The sequence below is a fragment of the Martes martes genome, assembly GCF_963455335.1.
Source record: "Martes martes genome assembly, chromosome: 10".
Taxonomy (NCBI): domain Eukaryota; kingdom Metazoa; phylum Chordata; class Mammalia; order Carnivora; family Mustelidae; genus Martes; species Martes martes.
Genome location: NC_137898.1, coordinates 56342728 through 56358351, shown reverse-complemented (window position 1 = coordinate 56358351; position 15624 = coordinate 56342728). Strand labels below are relative to the sequence as shown.

At 37.5% G+C, this 15624-nt stretch overlaps 2 protein-coding genes across 2 annotated transcripts; one reads left to right on the top strand and one right to left on the bottom strand.

Annotated features, from left to right (window-relative positions):
• Positions 1-3293: 3293 nt before the first annotated feature.
• Positions 3294-4226, top strand: LOC308350131 (olfactory receptor 51G2-like; the record flags this gene model as incomplete). The annotated part of the gene is made up of 1 exon (XM_080815135.1): positions 3294-4226. The coding sequence occupies one exon, from the start codon at positions 3294-3296 to the stop codon at positions 4224-4226; it is 933 nt and encodes a 310-aa protein (XP_080671261.1).
• A 4440-nt stretch (positions 4227-8666) lies between these two features.
• On the bottom strand, positions 8667-9626 carry LOC308350032 (olfactory receptor 51L1-like; the record flags this gene model as incomplete). The annotated part of the gene is made up of 1 exon (XM_080815032.1): positions 8667-9626. One exon carries the CDS (start codon positions 9624-9626, stop codon positions 8667-8669), a length of 960 nt encoding a protein of 319 aa, XP_080671158.1.
• Positions 9627-15624: the final 5998 nt, after the last annotated feature.

Below are 15624 nucleotides of genomic sequence, written 5' to 3'. Positions count from 1 at the left end.
TTCATCCGCAGGAACACCCGTATTCCCACCTTGTGTTATCACATAGGTACAGAGAGGAGGACGCTTAAAATTATTCTTGCAGAGGCTTTCTTTTTCTGATTGAATATCATCAATGCTGTCGTGTTGACTATCATCATCATCAACACTGTCACCATTATAATTAACTATATCAATTCTTATTTATATTTAAAGTGAAAGGATCTTCAGTCTATCCCCACAGCATTTAAATATTTGAAGTATTGCAGTCTTTCTTAGTTAATATGATATGAACAGTTCAGCCTCAATCGTACTCAACATTAATATATGTTTCTCTGTGGCTTTTTCCCTTTTCTTTCTTTTCGTTTTTCTTTTTCTGTTTCTCTCGTATTTGTGTGTCCATGCAGCCAGGTAAAAAACAGTCTCCTCTACCATAAACACAGATACAGTGAAAAAACAGGTTAACACGTGAAAAAATCAAAGAAAAGATCTTGCCCATGTATTCTATAATTAGTAACACAGTGTAATTAAAAACTAGCCCATATAATTCATTTGATACTATCCACAGAATCAAATGTTAATTGCATAGCATTTCTCCTAAGTGATCTGCATTAAGATCCTACTTAGGATAGAAAAATACTGCAGATAATAGTGCAAAAGAAAGATTTATTTGTGCCTTATAAAGTGGTGGAAGAAAATAGCTGCATGAGGTTTATGGACTTTGGGAAACACCCATGGTTCTCATGGGAGATAGACATGATTTTCATAGGGAAACCTCAGAAGAATTTAGATACGGGCTGATAAACAGACACACACACACACACACACACACACACACACACACACACACAGAGTTAATTAACTGCCTGCTCCTAGACATAATTTTAGGAATATTTCTTTTATGCTTATGATCCCAAGTACTGACTTACTATCTATGGTGGAAAACCAGGTATGTTTCTTCTATGGTGGAAAACCAGGTATCTTTCTTCTATGGTGGAAAACCAGGTATCTTTCTTGTTCCTAACAGAAATTCCAGGAAAGGAGAGGTTTTAAAAGGTCATCCTTATCCACAGATTTCATTTCCTTTTCAGATCTGTTTGTATAATGAGACTGAGGCCGGTGGAACACTCCTTCCTTTTGATCTTGGTTCACTGTACTCTTTCTAAAGATGCAAATTTGCTGGGACTCACCAGGTTTACAAAATGAGCAATGGAGATGTTAGATGCAAGCAAGCAATGATCAGTAAGTCTCTAGGGAATGCCATGCCCTGATAGGAAGAATTCATGGGATCTTATTTATGAAATGTATGGCACCCACCTCCTAATTGTTTCTGTAGCTAGCAACACAGACTCAGGTGACCTATTTGTTTTCTTTGATATAACATAGAAACATGTGGCACTCTCCTCAGAAATATTCTTAATAACCAATATTTCTAAGAAGATCCTTTGTACCAGACTAGGTTATATATTCTTAATATGTATCATCTCATCTACTTCTCACAGAACTCGTATGTTATAGACATTATTACTGTTACTATCCATAATGTGAAGCTACAAACCTTAGGCTCAAAGAGGTAAAATTATTTGCCCAAGGCCATACAACCACTGAAGCCAAGCTTTCTTTTGTTTGTACTGAGATGGTCCATTTAGGAAATCAGTCATAGTATGGCAAAATTAATAGATTGTGTATTTTCTTGCCTCCACTGAATTCAACTGTCTTGTAGCTTAATAGCTATTTCTGAAGAAAGTCACTTTCCCTCTAAAAGCTTGATATTTCATCAGAAAAGTAAGAGTGAATAAGAATTTCTTTCATAGGGGTCTCATATATTTTATGGAGATGATCTTTAAAGTTGTTACAGTCCCTGAGCTATGGTATTAGTCCTTTCAGCAGAATTCAGCAATTGTTATTCATATACAGCTTCCCAAACAGGGGATAATCTTACTGAGAATTATAAAATTTTCTCATGCAATTAATTGATCACAGAGCAACTAGAATCATCTTTTAATAACATGAACATACCATTCACTCTCTCAAACACACACACACACACACACATACACTCATTCAAAATTAGCACTTACATTAATTTATTTAGGAATAATATGGAATTTCTTTAAGATTACTTACTTCTGTCTTGTTTCATAATGCTTCTCATATCAAGGCTTTATCTATATCCAAACCTTATTCTGCAAATTGTTATAAATTCCAGAACTTTTCACACTCTCCTTTGCTTCATGGTTTTTCTATCTTTATGGAATTTTCCTATCCCATCACAGAACCTAACGTGGCACTTTTTCCCCACCTTTAGGACCACTTAAATATGACCTCTTATATTCCCTCCCAGGGAGCTTTCCCAACACAAGATACATGTAGCTGCATAGCATTGTAATCTGGTCCACTTTATATTTTGATTGCACAAGGCAATATCTAGGATGGGCAGTTTTGTAGGTACATAATCAATTTTTAAATACTTATTTTTTTAAAAAGTTATAAATTAACCAAATAGATCCTCTTGGCAAGAGTCTTTAGAAGATCATTTACTTAACTCCACATCACTTAAATATTTTAAAAATTAAAAAAAAAAAAACTTAGTTCAGAGATCAGAAGCAACTTAGTCACTATCATATAGTTAGTGTCAGATGAGGAACAGAATGTGGACTTCTTGGACTCCAGTCTTGTTCTTTGGTCCACACTTTCAAAATGAAGTTGAGAGAGAATAAAGATACAGGAATAACGGAGTCAGCATCATCTCCTAACAGGGCCCTGAGCTTATGTACTGATAGAGATTCTAATGTAATCAGGGATCTGGGGCTGTTCCCTTTGCAAAGATAGGAACTCTGTGTGGATGACATCCACACTTCCCTACTTTCAGCACTTGATTCCCTTAGTGGACTGAAGAGGGAACACAAGCATAAGAATACGGGAGAGGTTTTTCCAATTTGCACCTATTTGTTTAGACTTTAATCCTTAAACAAGTTTCAGGTTGCTCTCTGCTAGAAACCATACCACACTTTGTATTAGAAATGTTAGAAAAATTTAGAGACTACGTTTTTACACAATATTTCATGTCTTGTTATTTGGGGAAAATACATACTGATATGAGTTTCTTATTATGAGCTCTTGTCTGAAAGTTTACTAGTGCCTGCATGTTTCTCTTTGATTACAGCTTTGAATAGGTGGTGAACAGAATTTATATAGTCAACAGCATATCCACAGAATGTCAGCTTCGTGACAAAAGGCTTATTATGTTGATGGTGTGCTAATCCTGACTGGTTTACTCTGGACACAAAGACTATTGATTACTCCAAATGCACGTCATGGTCTTTTTCAATGGTAGTACCTACAGACCCTTTCTACTGAGTGGTTTCCCTGGTCTGGAAGACTCACATCCAGTGATTTCCATTTTGTTTTGTGCCCTCTACCTGATTGCCTTAATGGGGAACATCACCATCTTGGTGGTTATTCGGGTAGAACAGTCACTTCATGCACCCATGTACCTTTTTCTCTCCATGTTGGCTGCTACAGACCTGGGACTCTGTGCTGCCACCCTGCCCACACTACTCAAGCTTTTCTGGCTTAATGTTCGTGAAATAGACTTTGATGCCTGCCTTATCCAGATGTTCTTCATTCATGTGTTTTCCCTAATGGAGTCAGGCATCCTCCTCACCATGGCTTTTGACCGCTATGTGGCCATCTCCAACCCACTGAGGTACACTACTATTTTGACTGATTCCACCATCGCCAAGATAGGTGTGGGGCTTCTGCTACGGGCTGTGGTTGTCATCTTTCCAGGACCCTTTCTCATTAAGCGACTCAGGTTTTGTAAGGCTAATGTGCTCTCCCACTCCTACTGCCTGCATCCGGATATCATTAAGCTCTCCTGTTCTGACCACCGAATAAATAGCATCTATGGCCTCATCATCATTCTCATCACCTTTGGAGTAGACTCTGTACTCATTCTCCTCTCTTATGTGAAGATTCTGATCACTGTGCTAAGCATTGCCTCCCGTGAAGAACAATTCAAGGCCCTTAACACTTGTGTCTCCCACATCTGTGCTGTGCTGCTGGTCTATGTCCCTATGCTGGGGGTATCCATTATCCATCGCTTCGGGAAACATGTTCCACCCCTGGTGCACATTATCATGGGCTATGTATACCTACTGATTCCTCCTGTTCTCAACCCTGTTGTATACTGTGTTAAAACCCAGGAGATACGCACCCGTATTCTGGGTAATCTCTTAAGATTATAGCAGAGAGTGCTCTAGAGTCACTTATATATTTCTGGAATAATCCTTACTAGAAATCAGCTTCTAACTTGAGCAAAGGAAACATATATCTTGGAGAAATATTCATATGTTCACAATCTCCATGTACATATTTATCTTTCACTCTTCTGGAAGTTTTTTAAGGTACTAACAGTATCTTATGGCTTTTCATTTCCCTCAAGTAACTCAATGCAGAGAGATGAAAAATAATTGTACAAATAAAAGGTGGGTTCTCAGTCATCTATGTTGTCAGAGAGCCCCAATATCCATGGAAACCAGCGGATTAGTTGGAAGATGTAGAGTGCAAATCATAAGGCCTCCAGTAGAGGCCATGTTTTCATCTGACCCCATGCGTTCTACAATGTAACTTCTGATGATATCTTCCATGAATGTCTCTTCCATGACTTTTTACAAGATATCTTTGAAATTGTATAACTTTCTCAGCTTTCACTTGTGAAAGTTTTGTATTTAGATATTACTTTACAATGTATTATCCTATTTTACCATGTACTGACTCAACCACTTTGACCTAATGATAGGCACACATATAAAGCCTAGAAATCTAGGCCAGAAATTAAAGAACAGACTGAAAATCTGAAATGAACTTTTGTCATGGCATGCTAGATACAACCTCTTATCTCATATTTTTATTTGCTAATTAACATTCTCCTGATTCATGAAATTATGTAACTAAACTTAAGTAAAAATGGGCTGTTGACTCAGTATCTGTTAGGGAGTGTGCTGCTGAGAAGTTTTTTACAGGGAAGATACATTTATTTGAACAGTACTCACTTTAAATAGTTTTTACCTTCAAGGGGTCATTAAAATAATGGCAAGAACGAGAAATAACTCCCTCAGGTGAGTTACATTTGCAGCATATTCTGGCAAGAATAAGAAGGAGATCCTCATGAGCCAGTACTACAACTTCCCACAGGCTATAGGGGCTTATATATTTCTCATCTCATGAGAAATCCTGATACCTTAGTGAGAAATTGCTAATTTCTATAACTTTCCTGTATTTACTGAGGGGAAAAAAACCAGCAAATAGATTTCTACAACATTATACTTACAAAGATTTCTGGACATGACAGGAAATTCATAGTAATTTTAAATGGTTGTAAGGTAAAGTAAGGTCTTGTAAATTTAACTCATTGCCTCATGTATGCCTGTAAACAATCTACTGCCAACCTCATACATTCTGTCTAGACACTCTGGAAAGCCAATGGAGATTTTCTGCCACGGTTATTTTTATTTGTCATTTGTCATTTTCATCTTTCATTCCAGAACTCTTTATTTTTTGAACTCAATGTCCTTATCTTACCCTGGAAACATTTTTTTTTTCTTTTTCTTTCTTATCTTTTTTTTTTTTTTTTTTTTTACTGTAGAATATGTATCTCTTTCATTGACATGTATCTTTCACTGAGTATCCATACTAATAAGAAACCCAGCATAAATGTTCATCTACAAAATATGTATTAAAAGAATCAAGAAATAAATATACAATCCAAATTATTTGTGACATAATCCACAAACTAGACAAAAAAAAAATCAATGTCATAATCCAAACGAGGAATAAATTACATAATCTTATGGGCCATACGGAAAAGCAATTGCGTTGTTGATTTATCTCTTGGAACAACAGGATATTTGTGATTAGACATGACTCTGTGAGATCAACAGCAAAGGTGAGGCTGAGACCTATATTTGGCACATAGGAACATTCTAAATGAATATCATATTGTTGAAACCTGCCTTGAATGTTTCTTGGTGGAAAATGCAGCATAGTTTTATATTATCCAGTGTTTTCTGACTGATACTTAATAATTTCTCAAATTTGGTGGATGAGGTAGTTCATGAGTGTCAATAGAAGCATTTCATGATAATTTCAGATTGATGAATTAAAATAGGTAACTTACTAGGGTGCCTGAGTGTCTCAGTCAGTTAAGCATGGGACTCTTGGTTATGGCTTAAGTCATAATCTCAGGGTCATGATATCCAGTCTTGCCTCCACTTCATGCTTAGCATGGAGTCTGCTTGAAATTCTCTCCCTTCCCTCTATCCCATACCCCCTCATACACATATTCTCTCACTCTCAAATAAATATATAAATAAATAAAGTCTTTAAAACATAAAATTAATAAAATAGGTGATTTACTAAAACACTTTGAACTAAGAGGGTATGTGACTTCAGATTCAAGGAGTACCTAAAGGTACAAATATAATTAACCTGAAAATAAAAATACATATGAAGATAAACTGCATTGTTTTATATCTATAACCACTGAGCAGCATCATAATTATTTGTCTTCATGAAAGGAATATTCTCATCTTACTTGTATTCTCTAACCACTGCAATAAATTGTCACTTGTCTGGCTCATCAACATTTAATGTGTCAATTGTTTTTCCCTCTAGTAAACTTATATAATAGACTCCTCTTAATTAATAATGTGTATATTTCTTTGGTCTGTTCATGTATAATTGCCACCAAAAATCATGGCTAGTAATGACAGTTTTATATACTCTGCTCCTAATTAAGGTGGTTTATCCATACACATGAACAATTATCACTTGACCACTGGAAGCTGTGTTTTGGTATTGGGATTATATATAGTAACAGAAATGATCAAAGGAAAGAATATTATTGGAGTTTCCCATGAACTTTAATTGAAACATGAAAAAATGCTTAACATCATTAGCCATTAGGGAAATGCAAAACAAAACCACATTGAGATACCACCTTACACCAGTTAGAATGGCAAAAATTGAAAAGACAAGAAACAATAAATTTTGGAGAGGATGTGGAGAAAGGGGAACACTCTCACACTGTTGGTGGGAATGCAAGTTGGTATAGTCACTTTGGAAAACAGTGTAGAGGTTCCTTAAAAAAAAAAAAAAAAATAGAGCTACTCTATGACCCAGCAATTATCCAAATAACCAATTATCCAAATATCCAGCAATTACCCTACTATATATTTACACCAAAGATACAGATGTAGTGAAAAAAGGGCCACATGCACCCCAATATTCATAGCAACAATGTCCACAATAGTCAAAGTGTAGAAGGAGCTGACATGCTCCTGGGTTAGCCAAGTGGTGGGTATTAAGGAGGACACTTATTGCTTGGAGCACTAGGTGTTATATGTAAACAATGAATCATGGAACACTACAGCAAAAACTAATGATGTACTGTATGATGACTAACATAACATAATAATAATTAAAAAAAGAAACAGGTAAACCAATAGCATCTCTTTCTCTTATTCTCTATAAATTGCAAAAAGAAATTGGGAATCTGTGCTAAATCATTGTGGGAATAACAAATCGATTGCAGTGCCTGCTCAGGTGGGGACACTTGATAAGGGAAATAGATCTATGGAAATGAAAGTATTAAGGATTCCAAGTAAAGCCAAAGATATTTATTCCCCCAGGGAAGACTAAGGAAAGCCAGCACTAGGAATATCTGCTTGAGGTTTTTTTTTTGGTTTTTTGTTTTTTGTTGTTTTTTTTTTTTAATTTCTTTTCAGTGTCCCAGAATTCATCGTTTATGCACCACACCCGGTGCTCCATGCAATACGTGCGCTTAGTAATATCCACCACCAGGCTCACCCAACCTTCCACCCACCTCCCCTCCAAAACCCTCAGTTTGTTTCTCAGAGTCCAGTCTCTCATGGTTCGTCTCCCCCTTCAATTTCTCCCAACTCCCTTCTCCTTGAGTTTTATCTTTCAAAAACTAGCTATAAAAATTTCATTACCTGTCTTTGTTGCTGTACTCACCAGCCCTGGCCCTTTCTATTCCTAAGGAAACTACATATTGTATGATGACTAGCACAACATAAAAATTAATGAAAAAGGAAATGAAATAATCTGAGAAAGGGCAGAACATGTGTATAAAGTTTTAAAAGATGATGCTAATGCACTATAAAGATTGATAACTTCTGCTTCAAGTCCTAATATGCTCTTATGTCAAGATAAGATTTTTCCCATTGTTAAGAAAGAAAGAAAAAATAGATATACAAAGACACTGATAAAACAAGAACGGTAATATTAAATTCTCTGACAACACAGAGTATCAGGAAACAAAGATACATGGGTTTAATATATTTCATGAAAAAATAATGGATAAATGCTTATCTTGCAAGGGGTTGGGATTAAAAATTGAAGGGAATAGATGGAAATGATTTCTAACACACTCTGCTCCAAAATATTCATATTTAGAGGGAATTTGTAAAGAACACATTAAGTAAAGCTGTATTGTCCTAGTAGATATGAACTGCCTCCTTTAGGACCTTCTCGTGATGCTGTGTTGCCTTTATTTCTGCTATTTACTCTTTTATTGGCAACTATGATGCTAACATACCCAGAATACAAAAATCAGTATGTGTTTAAGTCATTTAGTTGATGTCATCATTGTTTTGGGGACATGTCTACATCACGGTAGAACTGACTTTTGTGGGGAAAAGCATATGGAGGATTCCTTGGCGGATCTGTTTGGTCTTCACACTATAGATGATTGGATTGAGCACAGGTGGGACCAATAAGTAGACGTGAGCCATGAAGATATGGATGAGTGGGGAGGAGTGTTTGGCAAAACGATGGACGATAGAGAGCCCAATCATAGGCACATATAGGATGAGTACAGCACAGATGTGGGATGCACATGTGTTGAGAGCCTTAAGCCTCCCCTCACGTGATGCAATTCTTAATATTGACTGAAGGATGCACATATAAGACACAAAAATACCCAGAGAGTCCATGCCCCACAGCACAGTGATCAGAACCAATCCATATATAACATTAAACTTGGTGTCAGCACAGGCAAGGCGAATCATGTCCTGGTGTAGACAATAGGAATGAGAAAGGGTGTGGGAGCGGCAGAAAGGAAAGAAGGCCAACCGGGCCAGAAGTGGAATCATGGCAAAGGCACTCCTAAGCAGGGCTGCAATTCCAATTTTGGCGATAAGTCTTGGTGTGAGAATGGTAGCATATCGTAGAGGGTGGCAGATAGCCACATAGCGGTCGAAGGCCATGGCCAAGAGCACAGATGATTCTGTGAAGGAGAAAGTGTGAATAAAAAACATTTGGACCACACAGATATTGAACTGGATTTCCCTGGAAATGGACCACAACACCCTGAAGAGTGATATCATTGTGGGCATGGACATGCCCATGTCAGTGAGGGAGAGCATGGCCAGGAAGTAGTACATGGGCTCATGGAGCCTGGCGTCCGTCCGAACAATATGCAGGATGGTGCAGTTGCCCATTATTCCAACAAGGTAGAGGACACAGAATGGAATGGATATCCAGTGGTGAAATTCCTCATAGCCAGGGATACCTGTGAGATAGAATGTGGAGGACAGGGTATTACTGGAGTTTAAGGTTGCCATGGAGCTCACTATTAAATCACCACCCAGTTTCAGGATCCCACTCCAGTGGGGAGGGCAATGATGAGATCAGCATCTGAGCCTGGAAAACAAAACGAAACAGGTGAAACTTCAGTGCTTTCTGTAAACATTCATCTCCACATTTTTGCTCTGTCTTTTTTCATTGCATTGCTGAGCATGGCAAGTTAAGTAAAATATCTACTTTACAACCACAAGGACTTTTCTTCCTGCCTCTCAGATGAAGACCCATTGACATCCTGTCTAAATATGGACAATCTTCTTCTAAGGACACTACAGGGAGCACCACACACACACATTAAATGTCTCTAGCTAACGTCTTTCATTTATAATTTTCTTCCAGAATTTTCTTGGCAAAGGGTACCAATCTTACCATTTATCTTTTTTTTTTTAATGACTTCTTCAGTGATTTACATATGATGCTTTATTCTGCCTAAACAACATAGTTTTTTCAGTCAATACTAGAACACCATGTGAGGTGTCTTTACAGGGTTCAGACAGGTATTTGTCAACAGTACTTATTAACATAAGCAGAGATCTTACTAACATATCCTCCATTGTGTAATAGAAGCCACAGGCCTGGTGTCGGACTAGCATTGCTAGGAGATAAATATAAGTTGAAATAGAGTTATTTAAAACTATTTTGAATTTAAATATTATAATAATGAAATATGGAATTTTATATGTAATGTTCTTATTGTAAGAAAATATACAATTTAAGCAAAACATAACTGTGTCTGGCTCTGACTTTTAAAATTCAAAACCTTCTTTCTCTTAAGTTTCAGATCTGATCAGTCATTTAGAGACTGATACCTTTCCCACACACACACACAAAAATAGGTTGATATTAAATCTTTCCTACTCAGAACAAAAGAGAATATATATTTTCTCCCAAAAGATTCCAGTATTTCTTCTGTGGTTCAGAAAAACATCTCCGAAGTAAGAAAGATGAGCCACCTCTCAAAATCTCACTGGCTCATCACTTGCCAAGAATCTCTGTTTACCAAAATGCTGTTTCGAGAATTTACAATCCAGGAGACAGGTTATTTCCCATTGCAAATGAATAAATTGGCCTCTGCTATCTTGTAAAGTCTACTTTGTTCCTTGGGAAATTCAGATCTCTTTCAATCTTCTCTAGCTCTACACAGATTAAACCTGAATTCAGCAGTTTTTACTGGAACGATCAATAATCACAATTTTCTAGGAAATGGAAGACCCAATATCAGGAAATCAAATAAGTTAATGCCAGAGAAAAATTCAGTGTCTGACTACTCACATTACAATTGAATACTGCTCACATATTGTAAGACCTGGTCCCTATGGCCCTGCTATATACTTCAATCTGTGTGGCTAATGATCACCCCCAATTCTTGCTTCTCTTAACCCTGGGATTGTCTTCCTCACCTTCCTTTCTGTCATTCTATACTCGCACTGGTTACCTTCAATGCCCAGATTTTCCAATATTACTCCTTTTTAACGTTGATTATTTTCCAATATCTCATCCTTAATCCAAATGTAGAAATATGCCTTCTTTTTACCTCACTGCTTGGTCAGTTCAGACCATTTCTCTGGTTTTATAGTGACTCTCTCCCTCTGCCACGAAGAGGTGAACTTGAAGTTTAGTTAAAAACTGGAAGATAGGGGCGCCTGGGTGGCTCAGTGGGTTAAAGCCTCTGCCTTTGACTCAGGTCATGATCTCAGGGTCCTGGGATCGAGCCCCACATCAGGCTCTCTGCTCAGCGGGGAGCCTGCTTCCTCCTCTCTCTCTCTGCCTGCCTCTGCCTACTTGGGATCTCTGTCTGTCAAATAAATAAATAGAAATCTTTAAAAAAACAAAAACAAAAAACTGGAAGATACCTGAGCTGGAGGCCAGTCTGAAGCAGCTTTGTCATCTCTATGACTTTCTATTAAGGTTTTAGGAGACAATTGTCCACCATTCCCCTCATTCAGACTCTCCTCTGCTTCCACAGACCTATCCACATTGGGAATATTCTGGTTCCAAGGCTTCCTCACTTTTTAAGTGGGACAAATGGCTTATTTTTCCCCTGTAGCAAAGTAGCCTCATCTGTGAACTGTAGATAAAAACACTTTGACAGAATTGTGCTTCAGAATAAAGGAGATCCTGTGGGTGAAATACTTAGCCTAGAGCCTTACATATAGGGAACATAAAATAATGGTGATAATGATGAAGACAACAATAACAACGATATTTCTTTGAAGTGTAATGGGAGGAAGTAAGGTATGAGGAGACTCTGGAGTATCCTTCCAGAGAGGAAACCCCTGAGTGGGCAACTCACAAAAGTGACCTAGGTCAGCTGAGGGGTAGTAAGTGAAGGAAATCAGATTCATCTCTGTGTCATCTAGTGAAAATTCAGCATCGCCATAGGTAAAAACTGCTTCATGTTCTTTCATTCTACCCCCAAATTCTTCTGGTAATTTTGATCGCTTTACTTACATGCTTTTCATTCTATTCATTGCCAATTTGGGAAGGGGGAAAAAAAAAAAGATGCATCACAGGATAAAATAGGAAGTTTCTTGAAGAAAAGGAATGAGATTTGGGACTACCATGAGCTTGGAATCTGAGCAGCCATGTTAGTTTTCTGAAGTTGTCACAACAACAAATAGGCACCATATTCCACGTATTCACTAGGATCTGCTCTGCCTATTATCCCACAACTCCTTATATTGTGACATGGCTTCATTTTGATTGTCCACTTCCTACTACTTCTGATCCTATAGTCTCAACTTCATTCACATGGCCTTGTGATGTCTTCTACCATTCCTCAGAGGAGGAGGGTGGTGTTTGAGGACTTAGTTTATAAACTCAAACATTGAAAGGAGTTATAATTTGGGGTTTAGACTTGTTAGTCGCAATTAATGTCATATGAAAAAACACTGATATTTGGGATTCTAGGCTTTGAAGGTGATCTGATACAATCTCAGTCACTCTGGAATCTCTGTTCTGTCATGTCAGAAAATTAAATTGTCACCCCGTGTAAACATCACATCCTGTCCTTGGACACAGAGACCACTACAATAAAGGTATAGGGTATTTCAGGCAAGTCCTATTTGAAAAGTCTTACTGAGTCTGGCCTGAATGCTGTAAGAATGAGCATGAACAATGAAGGTATTTTGGTGAAAATTATGTCCTGTGAAGAACTGAGAACCTCTTCCTTCCAGAACAGTCTCCTGGTTCTCCTCCTCACACTCTGGGTGTCCACCCTCCTCTCTTTTGTCTCTCAGGTCCCCCTCTGTGTTTTCCTCTTACCTCCCACTTTCATTGTCACCAAGACTCACATACCTGGAAGAATAGTACCGCTTGTCATTAGAGACCATTCTAATTCTCAGAGCAAGAAGGATCAGATAAGTCTTCCTCCAGTCCTTTGAGACAGGAAGCCCCGGGATAAATGCAGGACAGTGCGTGTAACCCTGTCAGTGCCGCCAGTTCAGTGTGGTTTCTCCCCAGCACTCAGGCTGCAGCAGGGGATGGCAGTTTGGGAATACAGGGGCAAGAAGCCTACTGAGATTCTCTAACGCTTTCTGCCTCAATGTCTGGAACAAACGATGTAGTGCAACGAGATGAAATACTAGTTTGTATCCAGAATACGATGGGGCAGTAAAGATGTTTGGTTATGATATAGCCAATAAGAGGGCCTTGTTAAATACTTAAACTGGGGATGGACCTAGAGTGTGTGCCATAAGAGCTGGAAGTGACATTAGTTCAGTATTATTATTATACACTGGATAAAAACGAGATTCCGTTATGTGATCTGCCTCCCTCAAAATCATACAACAGTGGGTATATGGAAATATGTGTTCCTTTCACTCAATTTTGCTGAGAACCTAAAACCACTATAAAAAATAAAATTATATTAAATCCACACATAAAACAATAAAACCAATATTATCACTCAGATCTGATTGCCTGGTATGGTATTTTCTTCACTGTGCCATAGAATTCTTCCTAATGACACAGATTAAAATGTTTAATATGTCTAAAAGAGAGGCTTTTTCTCAACTTTTAAAACTCTCTCTTTGTCAACAAAACTGACCCTAAATCTCTATTTGGGATTGAGAAACAACAGGGTGGCATGTGCACTATTGAATAATCAGAAATCTCTAATTAGGTGGATGTTGCAATTGTAACGTCAGTGTGTTTGATACAGAAACTACTTCTAAAAATGTGGTCTTCTATGAATTTCTCCAACTCTGGTGTTGATTTTGGCAATATTGATGTAATTATAATGCCTAACATCTCCCAGCAAATAAAAATCTAGGACCATATTGATTCCCAGGGGTTTCTACCAGACATTTAAAGAAGAGTTAATACCTATCATCTCCATAGTGTTTCAAAATATAGAAATGGAAGGAAAACTATGAAACTCATTCTTGAATGCCAGCATTACCTTGATTCCAAAACCAAGGTCCCAGTAAAAGGGAGAATTACAGGCCAAATCCCAGATGAACATAGATGCAAAAATTATAAAAAAGCAAAAACAAAAACAAAAAACCTAGCAAATCAAATTCAAGAGTTCTTGAGAAAGTACTTGAGAATTTAAGAATTATTCACCACAATCTAATAGGATTTATCACTGGCTAAAGGGGTAGTTCAACATTAACAAATGAAACATCATGATACACCACATTAATAAGAGAAAAGAGCCATATGATCCTGTCAATAGATGAGGAAGAAGCATTCAACAAAATACAGCATCCTTTCTTGATAAAAACCATCAACAAAGTAGGGGTAGATGGAACATACCTGAACATCATGCCATGAATGAAAGACCCACAGCTAATATTATCCTCAATGAGGAAAAACTGAGAGCCTTTCCCCTATTGTCAGGAACAAGACAAGGATTTCCACTCTTACAATGACCATTTAACATAGTATTGGAAATCCTAGGCTCAGAAATCAGACAACAAAAGGAAATAAAATGCATCTAAATTGGGAAAGAAGCTTCAAACTTTCACTATTTGCAGACCACATGCTATTCTATGTAGAAAACCTGAAAACTCCACCATAAAGCTTCTAGAACTTCTCCCAGAATTTAGCAAGGTTGTAGGATATAAAATCAAGGTGCAGAAATATCTATACAACAATAACTAAGCAGCAGGAAAAGAAATCGATTCCACTTGCAATGTACCAAAAACAGTAAGATACCTACAAATAAACCTTACTAAAGAGGTAAAAGATCTGTACTCTGAAGACTATAGAACACTTATGAAAGTAAATGAAGAGGACACAGATAAGTAGAAAAACATTCCGTGCTCATGGATTGGAAGAAAAAATATTGCTAAGATGTCTATGCTGCCCATAGTAATCTACACATTCAGTGTAGTCCCTATCAAAATCACACCAGCACTTTTCACAGAGCTGGAATAAACAATCCTAAAATTTGTGTGGAATCACAAAAGAACCCAAATACCCAAAGCATTTCTGAAAGAAGAAAACAAAACTAGAAGCATCATGATTCCAGATTTCAAGCTATGTCACAAAGCTGTAATCATCAAGACAGTATAGTAATGGCACAAAAACAGACTTAGATCGATGGAACATAATTGAGAACCCAGAATGGCCCCACAACTATAGAGTCAACTAATCTTTGACAAAGCAAGAAAGGATGTCCAATGGAAAAAAGACAGTCTTTTCAACAAATGGAGTTGGGAAACTGGGCAGCAACATGCAGAGGAATGAAACTGGACTACTTTCTTACACCATATACAAAAATAAATTCAAAATGGATGAAACACATGAATAGATAGTTTTCCAAAGAAGACATCCAGGTGGCTAACCAACACATGAAAAAATGCTCAACATCACTCATCATCAGGTAAAAACAAATCAAAACCACTATGAGACACCACCTTGCATCTGTTGAAATAGCTAAAATTAAAAAAATACAAGAAACAACAGGTATTGGTGAGGATACAGAGAAAAGGGAATGCTCTTGCACTGCTGGTGGGAATGCAAACTGGTGCA